Source organism: Myiozetetes cayanensis, unplaced genomic scaffold, assembly GCF_022539395.1.
Source record: "Myiozetetes cayanensis isolate MyiCay16 unplaced genomic scaffold, myiCay2020 scf102, whole genome shotgun sequence".
NCBI classification, from domain to species: Eukaryota; Metazoa; Chordata; class Aves; order Passeriformes; family Tyrannidae; genus Myiozetetes; species Myiozetetes cayanensis.
In genome coordinates this window covers 47632-64342 of record NW_026086628.1, presented here as the reverse complement: position 1 = coordinate 64342, position 16711 = coordinate 47632, and the positions used below count along the sequence as shown (strand labels likewise).

General features: G+C 63.2%; 2 protein-coding genes across 7 annotated transcripts in view; one reads left to right on the top strand and one right to left on the bottom strand.

Moving 5' to 3' along the window:
• The window catches only part of PTK2B (protein tyrosine kinase 2 beta), a 59758-nt gene extending 52317 nt beyond the window's left edge, over positions 1–7441 (top strand). For 3 of the 6 annotated variants that reach the window (XM_050305909.1, XM_050305904.1, XM_050305910.1), the window contains exons 27-32: positions 195–222; positions 1336–1382; positions 1818–1876; positions 2259–2328; positions 3461–3541; positions 6870–7441. In XM_050305909.1, the coding sequence (XP_050161866.1) occupies positions 195–222; positions 1336–1382; positions 1818–1876; positions 2259–2328; positions 3461–3541; positions 6870–7076 (492 nt within the window). In that variant the 3' untranslated portion in view covers positions 7077–7441. Of the gene's footprint in view, positions 1–194; positions 223–1335; positions 1383–1817; positions 1877–1963; positions 2023–2068; positions 2128–2202; positions 2329–3460; positions 3542–6869 lie in introns of all 6 variants that reach the window. The other 3 variants (XM_050305907.1, XM_050305906.1, XM_050305908.1) reach the window with 3 other exon arrangements.
• Positions 7442–9724: 2283 nt separating this feature from the next.
• On the bottom strand, positions 9725–16415 carry CHRNA2 (cholinergic receptor nicotinic alpha 2 subunit). Its single transcript, XM_050305914.1, has 6 exons — positions 16323–16415; positions 15353–15397; positions 14299–14408; positions 12327–13200; positions 11951–12196; positions 9725–9896 (listed from the first exon to the last, which is right to left on the bottom strand). The coding sequence occupies exons 2-6, from the start codon at positions 15380–15382 to the stop codon at positions 9771–9773; spliced, it is 1386 nt and encodes a 461-aa protein (XP_050161871.1). The 5' UTR covers positions 15383–15397; positions 16323–16415; the 3' UTR covers positions 9725–9770.
• Positions 16416–16711: the final 296 nt, after the last annotated feature.

The following is a 16711-nucleotide window of genomic DNA, read 5'->3' as shown; positions in this document are numbered from 1 at the left end:
TTCCCCATTTCCCCCTCACTTTGGGGAAAAAAAACACCTGAAAATGAAAATCCTGGGAAATGCTGGGGGACGTTGGGGGGGGTTGGAGCCTCCCAGGAAGTTCCAGGAGGGATTGGCGATGCCTCTTCCCTCTTTTCCCGCCCCCAGCCAGGATTTGGTGCCTCTAATTCCCTATTTTTCCCCCCAATCCGCAGCTGCTCCCGGAGAAGGAGACGGATTACAGTGAGTTCCCGGGGTTTTCCAGGGATCCCCCCTGGATCCCCCCACTCTGGGGCCGGGAGGAGCCTCGGGAATGGGATTTGGGATCCTCCCGGCTTTGGAGCATCCCGGGAAAGGGGATCCCGGGGGGAAGGCGGGACGGCTGGGATGGGACAGGGACACGCTGCTCCGGGAGGGGGGGGGATGGAATTCCAGGGGGTCCCGCAGCATTCCAAGGGCTCCCACAGCATTCCCAGGGCTCCTGCAGTGGTCCCAGGGGTCCCAGGGGTCCCACAGCATTCCAAGGGGTTCTGAGCATTCCCAGAGGTCCCGCAGCATTCCCAGGGGTTCTGCAGCATTCCCAGGGGTCCCTGCAGCATTCCAAGGGGTCCTTCAGCATTCCCAGGGGTTCTGCAGCATTCCAAGGGGTCCTTCAGCATTCCCAGGGCTCCTGCAGCATTCCCAGGGGTTCTGCAGCATTCCAAGGGGTCCTTCAGCATTCCCAGGGCTCCTGCAGCATTCCCAGGGGTTCTGCAGCATTCCCAAGGATCCTGCAGCGTTCCCAAGGATCCTTCAGCATTCCCAGCGGTCCCGCAGCATTCCCAGGGGTTCTGCGGCATTCCAAGGGTTCCTGCAGCATTCCCAGGGGTCCCGCAGCATTCCCAGGGGTCCCGCAGCATTCCAAGGGGTCCTGCAGCGTTCCCCAGGATTCTGCAGCGTTCCCAGCGGTCCTGCAACATTCCCAGGGGTCCCAGGTGTCCTGCAGAATTCCCAAGGGTCCCACATCATTCCCAAGGATCTTGTAGCATTCCCAGGGCTCCTGCAACATTCCCAGGAGTCCCAGGGCTCTTGCAGCATTCCCAGGGGTCCTGCAGCATTCCCAGGGGTTCTGCAGCATTCCCAGAGGTCCTGCAGCATTCCCACAGGTCCCAAGGGTCCTTCAGAATTCCCACAGGTCCTACAGCATTCCCTGGTGTCCCGCGGCATTCCCAGAGGTCCCACAGCATTCCCAGGGGTCCCGCAGCATTCCCAGGGGTCCCGCAGCATTCCCAGGGTTCTGTGGGAGCCGCTGGACTGACTGTCCTTCCTTCCTTCCTTCCTTCCTTCCTTCCCTCCCTCCCCTCCCTGCGGATCCAGCGCAGTTCACGGGACCCCCCCAGAAGCCTCCGAGACTCGGGGCACAGGTGAGACCCCCCTGGATCGGGATTGGGACACCCTGATCCTCATCCTGATCCTCATCCTCATCCTGATCCTGCAGCCCAGCCCCTCTTCCCCCTGTGATCCCACTATTCCCTGTGCATCCCTGTGATCCTGCTGTTCATGCTCCTGTTCCCATTGTGATCCCGCTGTTCCCCCTGTGATCCCGCTGTTCCCCCTGTGATCCCGCTGGTTCCCCTGTGATCCCGCTGGTTCCCCCTGTGATCCCACTGTTCCCCCGGTAATTCCACTGTTCCCTGTGCATCCCTGTGATCCCGCTGTTCACGCTGTTCCCTGTTCCCATTCGCAGCCTGGATCACATCCGGACTGTGGGGATGACGCCGTGTACGGCCACGTGACGGGGCTGGTTCCCTGTTCCCTGTTCCCTCTGTGATCCCGCTGTTCCCTGTTCCCATTCCCAGCCTGGATCACCCCCGGATCGGGGGGATGACGCCGTGTACGGCCACGTGACGGGGCTGGTTCCCTGTTCCCTGTTCCCATTTTAATCCAGCTGTTCCCTGTTCCCTGTTCCCATTTTAATCCATCTGTTCCCTGTTCCCATTCCCAGCCTGGATCACCCCCGGATCGGGGGGATGACGCCGTGTACGGCCACGTGACGGGGCTGGTTCCCTGTTCCCTGTTCCCATTTTAATCCATCTGTTCCCATTCCCAGCCTGGATCACCCCCGGATCGGGGGGATGACGCCGTGTACGGCCACGTGACGGGGCTGGTTCCGTGTTCCCTATTCCCATTTTAATCCCGCTGTTCCCTGTTCCCATTTTAATCCCGCTGTTCCCATTCCCGCAGGTAGCACCCCTGGATCGGGGGGATGACGCCGTGTACGGCCACGTGACGGGGCTGGTGCGGGCGGTGCTGCAGCTCAAGAACGACGTCAGCCTCCTGCCCCCCCAGGAGTACATCCTGGCCGTCAAGGTGGGATGGAATTCCACGGCACACCGCGCCGGGAAGCGGGAATGAGCCTTCCTGGGGAGCGGGGGGGGCTCGTGGGTACAGGAGGGAGCATTCCCAGCTCCTCCCTTGGATCCTGGGGTCAGTGGTGGGAGAGGTTTCAACATTCCCAGCTCTTCCATTGGATGCTGGGGTCAATGGTGGGAGAGATTCCGACATTCCCAGCTCCTCCCTTGGATCCTGGGGTCAATGGTGGGAGAGATTCCAACATTCCCAGCTCCTCCATTGGATCCTGGGGTCAATGGTGGGAACAATTCCAGCATTCCCAGCTCCTCCATTGGATCCTGGGGTCAATGCTGGGAGAGTTCCCGACATTCCCATCTCCTCCATTGGATCCTGGGGTCTATGGTGGGAGAGATTCCAGCATTCCCAGCTCCTCCATTGGATCCTGGGGTCAATGGTGGGAACAATTCCAGCATTCCCAGCATTCCAGCTCCTCCTTTGGGTCAATGGTGGGAGAGATTCCAACATTCCCAGCTCCTCCTTTGGGTCAGTGGTGGGAGAGATTCCAACATTCCCAGCTCCTCCATTGTATCCTGGGGTCAATGCTGGGACCGATTCCAACATTCCCAGCTCCTCCATTGGGTCAATGGTGGGAGAGATTCCAACATTCCCAGCTCCTCCCTTGGGTCCTGGGGTCAATGGTGGGAACGATTCCAGCATTCCCAGCTCCTCAGTTGGGATCAATGATAGGAAAGATTCCAACATTCCCAACTCCTCCTTTGGATCCTGGGGTCAATGGTGGGAGAGATTCCAACATTCCCAGCTCCTCCTTTGGGTCAATGCTGGGAGAGATTCCAACATTCCCAGCTCCTCCGTTGGATCCTGGGGTCAATGGTGGGAACAATTCCAACATTCCCAGCTCCTCTGTTGGGTCCTGGGGTCAATGGTGGGAACAATTCCAACATTCCCAGCTCCTCCTTTGGGTCCTGGGGTCAACGAGGCTCTCCCACCACCCCCCCATCCCCCTTTCCCAGTGGGATCCCTTCCTGAGGGACACGAACCATTCCCACACCCTGCCCCGGGGCTGACTCCCTGGGATCCCTCCCGCCTCTGGATCCATGCCAGCCCCGAATCCACGGTCTCCCTCCCGCAGAACGTGGGCCTGGCCCTGCGGAAGCTCATCGGGAGCGTCGATGAGATCCTGCCCGCCCTGCCCGCTGCCTCCCGCACTGAGGTAGGGACGGCCCCAGCCGGGATCCTGCGACATTCCCAGGGATCCCACAGGTCCTGCAGCATTCCCAGGGTCCCGCAGCATTCCCAGGGATCCTGCAGCATTCCCAGGGATCCTGCAGCATTCCCAGGGATCCTGCAGCATTCCCAGGCGTCTTGCAGCATTCCCAGGGCTCTTGCACCATTCCCAGGTGTTCCAGGCCTCCCTCAGCATTCCCAGGGCTCCTGCAGTGTTCCCAGGTGTCTCACAGGTCCTGCAGCATTCCCAGGGATCCTGCACCATTCCCAGGGATCCTGCAGCATTCCCAGGGTCCCGCAGCATTCCCAGGGATCCTGCACCATTCCCAGGGCTCCCGCACCATTCCCAGGGCTCCTTCAACATTCCCAGGGCTCCTTCAGCATTCCCAGGTCTCATGCAGCGTTCCCAGGTGTCCCACAGGTCCCACAGCATTCCCAAGGGTCCCACAGCATTCCCAGGGCTCCTGCAGCATTCCCAGTGCTCCTGCAGCATTCCCAGGGATCCTGCACCATTCCCAGGTGTTCCAGGGCTCACTCAGCATTCCCAGGGCTCCCACAGCATTCCCAGGGATCCTGCACCATTCCCAGGGCTCCCACAGCATTCCCAGGGCTCCCACAGCATTCCCAGGTGCTCCTGCACCATTCCCAGGGAGCCTGCACCATTCTCCAGAGTTCCCACAGCATTCCCAGAGCTTTCACAGCATTCCCAGGACTCCTGCACCATTCCCAGGTGTCCCACAGGTCCCACAGCATTCCCAAGGGTCCCACAGCATTCCCAGGGCTCCCACAGCATTCCCAGGGCTCCTGCACCATTTCCAGGTATCCCATAGGTCTTGCAGCATTCCCAAGGGTCCCGCAGCCTTCCCAGGGGTCCTGCAGCATTCCCAGGTTTTCCAGGGCTCCCTCAGCATTCCCAGGGCTCCCTCAGCATTTCCAGGGCTCCCTCAGCATTCCCAGGGCTCCTTCAGCTGCTCCTGCAGCATTTCCAGGGCTCCTTCAGCATTCCCAGGGCTCCCTCAGCATTCCCAGGGCTCCCTCAGCATTCCCAGGGCTCCCTCAGCATTTCCAGGGCTCCCTCAGCATTCCCAGGGCTCCCTCAGCATTTCCAGGGCTCCTTCAGCATTTCCAGGGCTCCCTCAGCATTCCCAGGGCTCCTGCAACGTTCCCAGGTGTCTCACAAGTCCCGCAGCATTCCCAGGGCTCCTTCAGCATTCCCAGTGCTCCTACAGCATTTCCAGGGCTCCTGCAGCATTCCCAGGACTCCTGCACCATTCCCAGGGAGCCTGCACCATTCTCCAGAGTTCCTGCAGCATTCCCAGGTGTCCCGGGTGTCCTGCAGTGTTCCCAGGGCTCCCGCAGCATTCCTGGGGGTCCTGCAGCATTCCCAGGTGCTCCAGGGCTTCTTCAGCATTCCCAGGGCTCCTTCAGCATTCCCAGGTGTCCCACAGGTCCCGCAGCATTCCCAAGGGTCCCGCAGCCTTCCCAGGGGTCCTGCAGCATTCCCAGGTGTTCCAGGGCTCCCTCAGCATTCCCAGGTCTCCTGCAGCATTCCCAGGTGTTCCAGGGCTCCCTCAGCATTCCCAGGGCTTCTTCAGCATTCTCAGGGCTTCTTCGGCATTCTCAGAGCTCCTTCAGCATTCCCAGGGCTCCTGAAGCATTCTCAGAGCTCCTTCAGCATTCCCAGGGCTCCTTCAGCATTCCCAGGTGTCCCACAGGTCCCGCAGCATTCCCAGGGCTCCTGCAGCATTCCCAGGGAGCGTGCACCATTCTCCAGAGTTCCCGCAGCATTCCCAGGGCTTCTTCACCATTCCCAGGGCTCCTGCAGCATTCCCAGGTGTCCCAGGGCTCCTGCAGCATTCCCAGGTGTCCCAGGTGTCCTGCAGTGTTCCCAGGGCTCCTGCAGCATTCCCAGGGTTCCAGGGGTCCTGCAGCATTCTCGGGGTCCTTCAGCATTCCCAGAGGCCCTTCAGCATTCCCCTCCTACCTTTGGGAAGCGCCAAACCGAGCCCCTTTTCCACGCCGAAATTCCTGCCGGGAATTCCAACCCCCCGGGGGGAAGCCCAATCCCCTCAAACCCCCGGAGTGCTCCCGCCCTCACCTCCCTTCCTTCCCTCTGCTTCCCAATCCCCCCCCCACTTCCCAAACCCCCGGCTCGGGGTTTGGATCCACAGCCAAAAACCTCGGGGTTTGGACCCGCGGCCATCCCGTGTTTTTTCCTCTCCCCTTCCCCCCCTCTCTCGGGGTTTGGATCCGCGGCCATCCCGTGGTTTTTCCCCCGTGTTTTTTCCCCTCCCCTTCCCCGCCCTCTCTCGGGGTTTGGATTCGCGGCCATCCCGTGGTTTTTCCTTCCCCTTCCCCCTCGCTCGGGGTTTGGATCCGCGGTTTTTTCCCCCGTGTTTTTTCCTTCCCCTTCCCCCTCACTCCGGATTTGGATCCGCGGCCATCCTGTGATTTTTTTCCCCCGTGTTTTTTCCCTCCCCTTCCCCCCCTCACTCGGGGTTTGGATCCACGGCCAAAAACCTCGGGGTTTGGACCCGCGGCCATCCCGTGTTTTTTCCCCCGTGTTTTTCCCTTCCCTTCCCCCCCTCGCTCGGGGTTTGGACCCGCGGCCATCCCGTGTTTTTTCCCCTGTGTTTTTCCCTCCCCTTCCCCCTCGCTCGGGGTTTGGATCCTCGGCCATCCCATTTTTCCCTTTTGTTTTTTCCCTCCCCTTCCCCCTCGCTCGGGGTTTGGATCTGTGACCATCCCGTGGTTTTTTCCCCCGTGTTTTTTCCCTCCCCTTCCCCCTCGCTCGGGGTTTGGATCTGCGGTTTTTTCCCCCGTGTTTTTTCCCTCCCCTTCCCCCTCTCTCGGGGTTTGGATCCACGGCCATCCCGTTTTTCCCTTTTGTTTTTTCCCTCCCCTTCCCCCTCGCTCGGAGTTTGGACCCGTGGTTTTTTCCCCGTGTTTTTTCCCTCCCCTTCCCTCTCTCTCGGGGTTTGGATCCGCGGTTTTTCCCCCCGTGTTTTTTCCCTCCCCCTCCCCCTCACTCGGGGTTTGGATCCGCAGCCATCCCGTGTTTTTTCCCGTGTTTCCTCTCCCCTCTCTCGGTGTTTGGACCCTGGCCATCCGTTTTTTCCCCGGTTTCCCTTCCTCGCTCGGGGTTTGGATCCGCAGCCATCCCCGTGTTTTTCCCTTCCCCCTCTCTCGGTGTTTGGACCCGCAGCCACCCCGTGTTTTTTCCCCGCGTGTTTTTTCCCTCCCCTTCCCCCCCTCTCTCAGGGTTTGGACCCGCGGCCACGCCGTGTTTTTTCCCCGCGTGTTTTCCCCCGCAGATCGAGGGCACGCAGCGGCTGCTGAACAAGGACCTGGCGGCGCTGATCGCCAAGATGCGGCTGGCGCAGCAGAACGCGCACACCTCGCTGGGCCCCGAGTGCCGCCGCCAGCTCCTCGCCGCCTCCCACGCGCTGGCCGTGGACGCCAAGAACCTGCTGGACGCCGTGGACCAGGCCCGGCTCCACGCGCGGCCGTGCCCGGAGTGAGGGGCGGGAGGAGCCGCCGCAAAATCGGCTTTTTTTTTTTTTTTTTTTCGCGCGTGTCCGTGTCCGTCCCCTCCCTCTCTCCCTCCCTCCCTCCCCGCGCTCCGCTCGTGTCTTTTTTGGCGTGGTCTCGTCGCGCTCTTCGCAAGGAAGGGGGGGGCACGCGGTGGTTTTATCCCTGGAAAAGGCTTTGGGGGGGATCAGGGAAAGGAAAGGGATGGAGCTGGAGATCCCTGGGATCCGCCCCTCTGGGTGTGTCCGGCGGAGCCACCCTCACCCCACCCACCCACCCACCCACCCTGCGAGGACGGGGCGGCCGCGGGCGGCGCGTCGGGAACGGGACTGGGACCGGGATTGGGACCGGGATTGGGAACGGAACGGTGCTGGGAGCACGGGGAGTGGGATGCGGGGGAGCTGGAATCCCAGGAAGGGGGGTGGGACACACCGGGGGATCCTGGACCGTGCTGGAATCCCGGGATGAGGGGTGGGACACAGGGGATGGAATCCTGGACCGTGCTGGAATCCCGAGAAGGGGATCCTGGATGGCACTGGAATCCCGGGAAGGGTGTGGGACACACAGAGAGGGGGATCCTGGATGGCTCTGGAATCCCGGGACGGGAATCCTGGATGGCGCTGGAATCCCGGGAAGGGGGTGGGACACAAAGAGAGGACGGGGATCCTGGACCCTGGCGCTGGAATCCCGGGATGAGGGGTGGGACACACGAGGGACAGGGATCCTGGACCGTGCCGGAATCCCGGGAAGGGGATCCTGGATGGCACTGGAATCCCGGGAAGGGGGTGGGACACACGGAGAGGGGGATCCTGGATGGCGCTGGAATCCCGGGAAGGGTGTGGGACACACGGAGAGGGGGATCCTGGATGGCGCTGGAATCCCGGGAAGGGGGTGGGACACACGGAGAGGGGGATCCTGGATGGCGCTGGAATCCCGGGAAGGGGGGGATGGCAGAGGGGCTGTTGTTGCACATTGTACAGAAGAGTTTATTTAATAATGACGCGAAGCGGAGCCCGGGCCGCGCTTCCAGAGCGCTCCCGGCCCCAGATCCCGGTGGATCTGGACACGGAGCGGGAGGACGGTGCCTCCTCCAGCTGGAATTTCGCTCGGTACAAGCGGCGCCGGCAAAAGCCGAGGCTCGGTCGGGTTTTGTGCTTCCAGCTGGGAATTCTTGGCTTTTCCCCAGCAAATTCCCCACCGCGCTGTTCTTCCCACATAAACCCTGAGCAAATCCCGCCTGCGCCTGTCCCTGCCTGTCACCCCCCGGACAATCCATCGGCCACCGGAGCCGGGAAGGGGCTGGAGAACCGGGAATGGCTGAGGGAGCCGGGAAGGGGCTGGAGCAGCGGGAATGGCTGAGGGAGCCGGGAAGGGGCTGGAGAACCGGGAATGACTGAAGGGAGCTGGAGGGGGGGGGGCCTCATCCCAGAGAAAAGGGGGATCAGAAGGGACCTTTTCCCGCCCCACAATTCCCTGCCAGGAGGGGGGAGCCGGGGGGGTGTCCCCAATTCCCAGGGAACAGGGCCAGGAGGAGAGGGAACGGCCTCCAGCTGGGCCAGGGCAGGGGCAGGTGGGATATCGGGAACAATTCCCACCTGGAAATGGTGGTTAAACACTGGAATGAACCTCCCAGGGCAGGGCTGGATTCCCCATCCCTGCAGGGATTCCCAATCCCTGGGGATGTGGCCGCTGGGGACACAGGGCAGGCAGCGCTGGGTCGGACTCGACGCTCTCCAAAGGCTTTTCCAGCCGGAACGATTCCCCAGCTCCCCGATCCCACCCGCCGGGCAGTGCGCTTCCCAAAATCCCTCCAACCCCACTCCCGGCCGCTCCCCGCAAGGAAAACGCGGCGGGGAGGAATTCCCCGAGTCTCCCGGGGCCTGGAAAAGCGGGAGCAGGGAGGGGAAGGTGGGATTGCACAGCGGGATTGCGGCGGGAAACGGAGCCGGGAGGGCTGGGATTTGGGAAGGGGGCGCGGGAAGAGGGGGATTTGGGACGGGGAGGAGAGAGGATTTGGGAAGGAGGAGAGAGGGGATTTGGAAGGAGGAGAGACGATTGGGAAGGAGCGAGGAGAGAGGGATTTGGGAAGGGGGTGCGGGGAGAGGGGGATTTGGGAAGGGGAGGGAGAGAGGGATTTGGGAAGGGGGCGCGAGGAGAGGGGGATTTGCTTGGGATGGACCTCGAAAGGGCAGGTTCTCCCCGAGCTCCCGGGTCCGTGGGCACCTCCTGGGTGGGTTTTTCATCCCAAACCCTTCCCACTTTTCCAGGCCAGCCCTTCCCATCTCCCCCCGGAGCTCGAGTGTGGGACGGGGATGGATCCCTGAGCTCCCGGGTCCGTGGGCACCCCCTGGGTGGGTTTTTCCCTCCCAAACCCTCCCACTTTTCCAGGCCAGCCCTTCCCATCTCCCCCCGCCCCGGGAGCTCCAGAGTGGGATGGGCTGGAACAAACCCCCGGCTCCGGTGGGTTGTGGGGACCCCACGCCGAGCCACGAGGGTGGGCCGGGATCTCCCGGGATCGCGGGGATCGCGGGATCGCTGCCAGGACCCTCCCGCGCTGCCCCTCCCTGGCCGTGCCACCCCCTCCGGGGCTCCCCGCGGTGTCCCCCACCCCTCCTCCGCCCTCCCCCCGGAGTCTCCGTCCCCGCCGGGTTCCCGCCGTTCCCGGGGCGTTCCCGAGGGCTCCCTTAGATCATTCCCGCCAGGTAGGGCGGCAGGAAGAGCCCCGCGGTGCCCAGCAGGCAGACGATGATGAACATCCAGAGGAAGATGCGGTCGATCACCATGGCCACGTATTTCCAGTCCTCCTTCACCTGCCGGGGGCAACGCGGGGGAGGGAGGGCTCAACCCGGGGGATGGGATCCATCCCACCGTTCCCTCGCCCTTCCCGAGGATTCCTGGGCATCGGGAGACCACCCCGGGGCTTCCCAAGTGTGGAGTTATCCCGTGTCTTAGGAAATTCTTGGAATGTCAGGGCTTGGGGCTGTGGGGGTGGGAGGAGGATCCTTCCCTCTGTCTGTGAGGATTCCTTGGGATTGGGAGACCACTCGGAGCTTTCAGGGCAAGGAGAGCCCCCCCCCTGGCTTGGGAAACCCCTGGAATGTCGGGGCTTGGAGGTGAGTGTGGGATCCCAGCACCGATCCCTCGGGGAGGATCCAGGGAATCAGCCGTGGATCCCAGCACTGATCCCTCGGGGAGGTTCCAGGGATCCCAACACTGATCCCTCAGGGATGATTCCAGGGATCCCAACACTGATCCCTCAGGGAGATTCCAGGGATCCCAGCACTGATCCCTCAGGGAGATTCCAGGGATCCCAGCACTGATCCCTCAGGGAGATTCCAGGGATCCCAGCACTGATCCCTCAGGGAGATTCCAGGGATCCCAACACTGATCCCTCAGGGATGTTCCAGGGATCCCAACACTGATCCCTCAGGGAGATTCCAGGGATCCCAGCACTGATCCCTCAGGGATGTTCCGGAGAAACAACCACGGATCCCACTATGGATCGCTCAGGGAGATTCCAGGCATCCCACCAAGGATCCCTCCTGGAGTTGGGGAGCAGAACCCAGGGGCGGGGTCCCCCAGCCCCCATTCCAGGGGTCCCCACTCCCGGAGCAGTCCCCACCCACGGAGCAGTCCCCACTCCTGGAGTAGTCCCCACTCCCGGAGCAGTCCCCACTCCCAAGGAAGTCTCCACTAACTCCTGGAGCAGTCCCCACACACGAAGTCCCCACTCTCAGAGGTCCTCCCCGTGGAGCAGTCCTCACCCGTGTAGCAGTCCCCACCCGTGTAGTAGTCCCCACTCCTGGATCACTCCCACTCCCGGAGCAGTCCCCACCCGTGGAGCAGTCCCCACTCACTCCCGGAGCAGTCTCCACTTCCAAAGCAGTCCCCACTCGTGGAACAGTCCCCACCCACGGAGCAGTCCCCACTCCCGGAGCAGTCCCCACTCCCAGAGCAGTCCCCACTCGTGGAGCAGTCCCCACCCCCAGAGCAGTCCCCACTCCCAGAGCAGTCCCCACCCGTGGAGCAGTCACCACTCACTCCCAGAGCAGTCCCCACTCCCAGAGCAGTCCCCACTTCCGAAGCAGTCCCCACTCGTGGAGCAGTCCCCACCCACGGAGCAGTCCCCACCCACGGAGCAGTCCCCACTCGTGGAGCAGTCCCCACCCACGGAGCAGTCCCCACTCGTGTAGCAGTCCCCACTCACTCCCAGAGCAGTCCCCACCCGTGTAGCAGTCCCCACTCCCAGAGCAGTCCCCACTCGTGGAGCAGTCCCCACCCACGAAGCAGTCCCCACCCACTGATCACTCCCCACCCACGGAGCAGTCCCCACTCACTCCCAGAGCAGTCCCCACTCCTGGAGCAGTCCCCACCCACAGAGCAGTCCCCACTCACTCCCAGAGCAGCCCCCGCTGCCAGAGCAGTCCCCACTCCTGGAGCAGTCCCCACTCACTCACAGAGCAGCCCCCACCCGTGTAGCAGTCCCCACTCCCAGAGCAGTCCTCAATCGTGGCACAGTCCCCACCCACGAAGCAGTCCCCACCCACGGATCACTCCCCACCCACAGAGCAGTCCCCACTCCCAGAGCAGTCCCCACCCGTGTAGCAGTCCCCACGCGTGGAGCAGTCCCCACTCCTGGATCACTGCCCACCCACAGAGCAGTCCCCACTCCCAGAGCAGTCCTCACTCGTGGCACACTCCCCACCCACGGATCACTCCCCACCCACGGAGCAGTCCCCACCCACGGAGCAGTCCCCACTCACTCCCGGAGCAGTCCCCACCCACGGAGCAGTCCCCACTCACGAAGTCCCCCCGCGTGGATCACTCCGCCCCCCCCTCCACGCGTGTCTCAGCCCCCACTCACAGCTCCGTCGGCGTCCTCGGCCCGCAGATGGTCGGCGATGTACTGCACCCCCTCCAGCGCCCGCAGCATCGCGGGCGACAGCGCCGGGCCCCGCCCCGCCCCTTCCTCCTCCTCCTCCTCCTCCTCCTCCTCCTGCTGCTGCTGCCGCTTCTCCTCCTTCCCCCGCGGGGCGGAACCCCCCGAGGAGCCCTTCCCGCAGCGCGCGCGGGGCTCCATCACGGGTGGGGCGCGGCCGGGAAACGCCTTCTGGGGTGGGGAGACCCGGCCGGGAAACGCCTTTTGGGGTGGGGGGACCCGGCCGGGAAACGCCTTTTGGGGTGGGGAGAACCCGGCCGGGAAACGCCTTTTGGGGTGGGGGGACCCGGCCGGGAAACGCCTTCCCCTCCTCTCCTCCCTCCTCCTCCTCCTCGTCCTCATCCCACTTGTCATCCACGTCGGTCTCGAGCCAGCACCGGGAGGAGCTGAGCGGCTCTCGGGGCGGCGGTGCCAGCGGTGTTGGTGACGGTGACAGAGGTGACAGCGGTGACGGTGACAGAGGCGGCACCGGCGGTGGCCGCCCCATGCCCAGCCAGCGCGGCACGCGGCGCAGGAAGACGGCGCGCACCCAGCCCGGCATGGCGTGGGTGCCGGGCGAGCGGTGGTGCACGTTGAGCACGAAGACCGTGATGACGATGGAGAGCGTGACGAAGATCATGGTGAAGAGCAGGTACTCGCCGATGAGCGGGATGACGAGCGAGGTGGAGGGGATGATCTCGGTGATGAGCAGCAGGAAGACGGTGAGCGACAGCAGCACCGAGATGCACAGCGTGATCTTCTCGCCGCAGTCCGAGGGCAGGTAGAAGACGAGCACGGTGAGGCAGGAGATGAGCAGGCAGGGCACGATGAGGTTGATGGTGTAGAAGAGCGGCAGGCGGCGGATGACGAAGCAGAAGGTGATGTCGGGGTAGATCTCGGTGCAGCAGTCGTACTTCTTGGAGTTGTAGGTGCCCGTGGCGTCGATGATGGCCCACTCGCCGCTCTCCCAGTAGTCCTTGAGGTCCACCTGGTGGTCCATGTTCTCCAGGTCGATCTTGGCCTTGTCGTAGGTCCAGGAGCCGAACTTCATCTTGCAGTTCTGCTGGTCGAAGGGGAAGAAGGTGACGTCGATGCTGCAGGAGCTCTTGTAGATGGCGGGGGGCACCCACTGCACCCGCCCGTCCCAGAACAGGTGGGCCTTGGTCATGTGCGTCACCGCGAACTCCCCGTCGGCACTGCGGGGAAACAGGGACTGGGTTAGGGTACAGCTATTCCAACAGGGAATTCTGGAGATGGGATGGGATACAGGGATGGGATGGGATGGTGTCCCAGAACAGGTGGGCCTTGGTCATGTGCGTCACCGCGAACTCCCCGTCAGCACTGCGGGGACACAGGGATCAGGGGCATTCCAACAGGGAATGGGATGGGATACAGGGATGGGATGGGATGGGATGGGATGGGATGGGATGGGATGGGATGGGATGGGATGGGATGGGATGGGATGGATGGGATGGGATGGGATGGGATGGGATGGTGTCCCAGAACAGGTGGGCCTTGGTCATGTGCGTCACCACGAACTCCCCGTCGGCACTGCGGGGACATGGAATGGGTTAGGGTACAGCTATTCCAACAGGGAATTCTGGAGATGGGATGGGATGGGATGGGATGGGATGGATGGGATGGGATGGGATGGATGGGATGGTGTCCCAGAACAGGTGGGCCTTGGTCATGTGCGTCACCGCGAACTCCCCGTCGGCACTGCGGGGAAACAGGGATCAGGGGCATTCCAACAGGGAATGGGATGGGATGGGATGGGATGGGATACAGGGATGGGATGGGATGGATGGGATGGGATGGGATGGGATGGGATGGGATGGGATGGGATGGGATGGGATGGGATAGGATGGGATGGTGTCCCAGAACAGGTGGGCCTTGGTCATGTGCGTCACCGCGAACTCCCCGTCGGCACTGCGGGGAAACAGGGACTGGGTTAGGGTACAGCTATTCCAACAGGGAATTCTGGAGATGGGATGGGATGGGATGGGATACAGGGATGGGATGGGATGGGATGGGGTGGGATGGGATGGGATGGGATGGGATGGGATGGGATGGGATGGGATGGGATGGGATGGGATGGGGAGAGCTGCAGGGATGGGATGGGACAGGATGAGCTGCAGAGATAGGATGAGCTGCAGGGATGGGATGAGCTGCAGGGATGGACCAGGATGCAGGGCTGGGCCGGGATGCAGGGATGGGCTGGGATGATATGCAGGGATGGCCCGGGATGCAGGGCTGGGATTGTGGAGCTGCTGGAGCTGCTGGAGGGTCCTCACTTGTTGTAGAGGACGATGTCTGGGATCCAGATCATCTCCGAGGGCACCCGGATGGAGGTGACGTTGTCGAACTCGGCCGGGTCCCAGCGCAGTTTGTAATCGCTCCACTCCTGGGGGGGACACGCGTGGGGTGGGACGGGACGGGATGGGGCCGCCTCCCCCCTCCCCCCCGGCAGCATTCCCGCTGGGAACAGCTCATGGACACACCCCCGGCAGCATTCCAGCTGGGAACGGCTCATGGACACACCCCCGGCAGCATTCCCGCTGGGAACGGCACACCCCCCAGGCAGTATTCCCGCTGGGAACGGCTCATGGAGACATCCCCCAGGCAGCATTCCCGCTGGGAACGGCTCATGGACACACCCGCCAGGAAGCATTCCCGCTGGGAACGGCTCATGGACACACCCCCATCCCCCAGGCAGCATTCCCAATGGGAATGGCTCATGGACACACCCCCATCCCCCAGGCAGCATTCCCGCTGGGAACAGCTCATGGACACACCCCCATCCCCGCGGCAGCATTCCCACTGGGAACGGCTCATGGACACACCCCCCACACGGCAGCATTCCCGCTGGGAACGGCTCATGGACACCCCCCCCGGCAGCATTCCCGCTGGGAACGGCTCATGGACACACCCCCATCCCCCCCAGGCAGCATTCCCGCTGGGAAAGGCTCATGGACACACCCCCCAGCAGCATTCCCGCTGGGAACGGCTCCTGGACACACCCCCCAGGCAGCATTCCCGCTGGGAACGGCTCCTGGACACACCCCCCAGGCAGCATTCCCGCTGGGAACAGCACACCCCCCAGGCAGCATTCCCGCTGGGAACGGCTCATGGACACACCCCCATCCCCCCCAGGCAGCATTCCCGCTGGGAAAGGCTCATGGACACACCCCCATCCCCCCCGGCAGCATTCCCGCTGGGAACAGCACACCCCCCAGGCAGCATTCCCGCTGGGAACGGCTCCTGGAGACGCCCCGGGAAGGGTGTGGGTGTCTCCCAAAGCCGGCCCCTCCCCGTGCCGGGATTTGGGGTGCGGGGGGGGCTCCGCACCTGCTTCAGCCACACGTTCGTGGTCATCATCTGGTTCTTCTCGTCCTGCGTGGCGTGGGCAGAGAGGGGGGGAAGAGGGATGAGGGCTGGGGGCACATCCCGGGATTCCCGAGTCACGGTTTGGCGCTCCCCGCCGCGGGAATTCGGCTCCCGGAGCGGGGTTTTCCCGGGATTTGTGGTCAGCAGGTGGCGGCAGGGAATTGCTCTGGGCAGGGAACGGGGATGGAGGGAGGGAGGGAAAGAGGGAGGGAGGAAGGGAGGGATGAGGGAATAAGGGGACAGATGGAGCGGGGATAGCAGGGCAAGGGGATCGATGGATGGGGATAAATGGCTTGGAGCAACCTGGGATGGAGGGAGGTGTCCCTGAACATGGAATGGGATGGGCTTTGAGGTTTTCCCACCCAAACCAGTCTGGGATTCCAGGATAAAGGACACTCAGGATCCATTCAGAGGGGTTTTTATGGAATCAGAGGATGGCAAAGGGAGGAAGGGGGAAGGGAGACCCTTCCCTGAGTGCCGAGATTCCCAGGGAACCCCCCCTTGTTCCCGGAACTCCTTCCCAGAGAGGAGTTGGGCTGGGCATGGATCCAATGTCAGGCTCTGGATCCAGGCTAGGAGAGCTGGGAATGGCCAGGCTGGAGCAGGGAAGGATCCAGGGAGAGCTGGGAGCCCCTTCCAGAGCCTGCAGGGGCTCCAGGAGAGCTGGAGAGGGATTTGGGATCAGGGCCTGGAATGGCAGGACACAGGGAATGGCTTCCCACTGGGAAAGGGGAGATTGGGGTGGGAGATTGGGAAGGGATTCCCGGCTGGGCTGGAATTCCCAGGAAGCTGTGGCTGCCCCTGCATCCCTGGAGTGTCCCAGGATCCCCTGGGACAGCGGGAGGTGCCGGGATTGGCCCTGGGAGCTCTTCCCACCCCTTCCCGGGGCAGGCAGCATTCCCGGCGTTGGGAATTCCCGGCAGGCACTCACCACGTCGATGAGCTGTGCGATGGAGAGCCCGAAGCGCACGATCACCACGTCCGACGTGTTGGGCACGGGCCGCGACCAGCGGTTGTAGGCGGAGAAAAGGCGCTGGAACAGCCGCTCCTCCGCGTGGCTCCCGCGCGCCCCGCAGCCTGGAATTCCCGGGAATTACGGCCCGTCCCGGGAACGGCAGCCGGGATCCCGGGAATTACACCCTATCCCGGGGGGGAACGGCAGCCGGGATCTCGGGAATTACAGCCCAAACAGGGAGGGAACAACCACTGGGATTCTGGGAATTACACCCCATCCCGGAGGGGGAACGGCTCCCGGGATCCCGGGGATTAGAGCCCATCCCAGGGGGGGAACAGTAGCCTGAATCCCGGGAATTACAGCCC

Bases quoted from the DNA above. Each gene is read 5' to 3' on its own strand.
- CHRNA2 (XM_050305914.1), bottom strand. From the start codon at position 15,382: ATGATGACCACGAACGTGTGGCTGAAGCAG. The intron at 14,409-15,352 runs GTGCGGAGCCCC...TGTCCCCCCCAG, and splicing joins CGAACGTGTGGCTGAAGCAG to GAGTGGAGCGATTACAAACT. The intron at 9,897-11,950 runs GTGAGTGGGGGC...TGCCCCCGGCAG, and splicing joins CCGAGGACGCCGACGGAGCT to GTGAAGGAGGACTGGAAATA.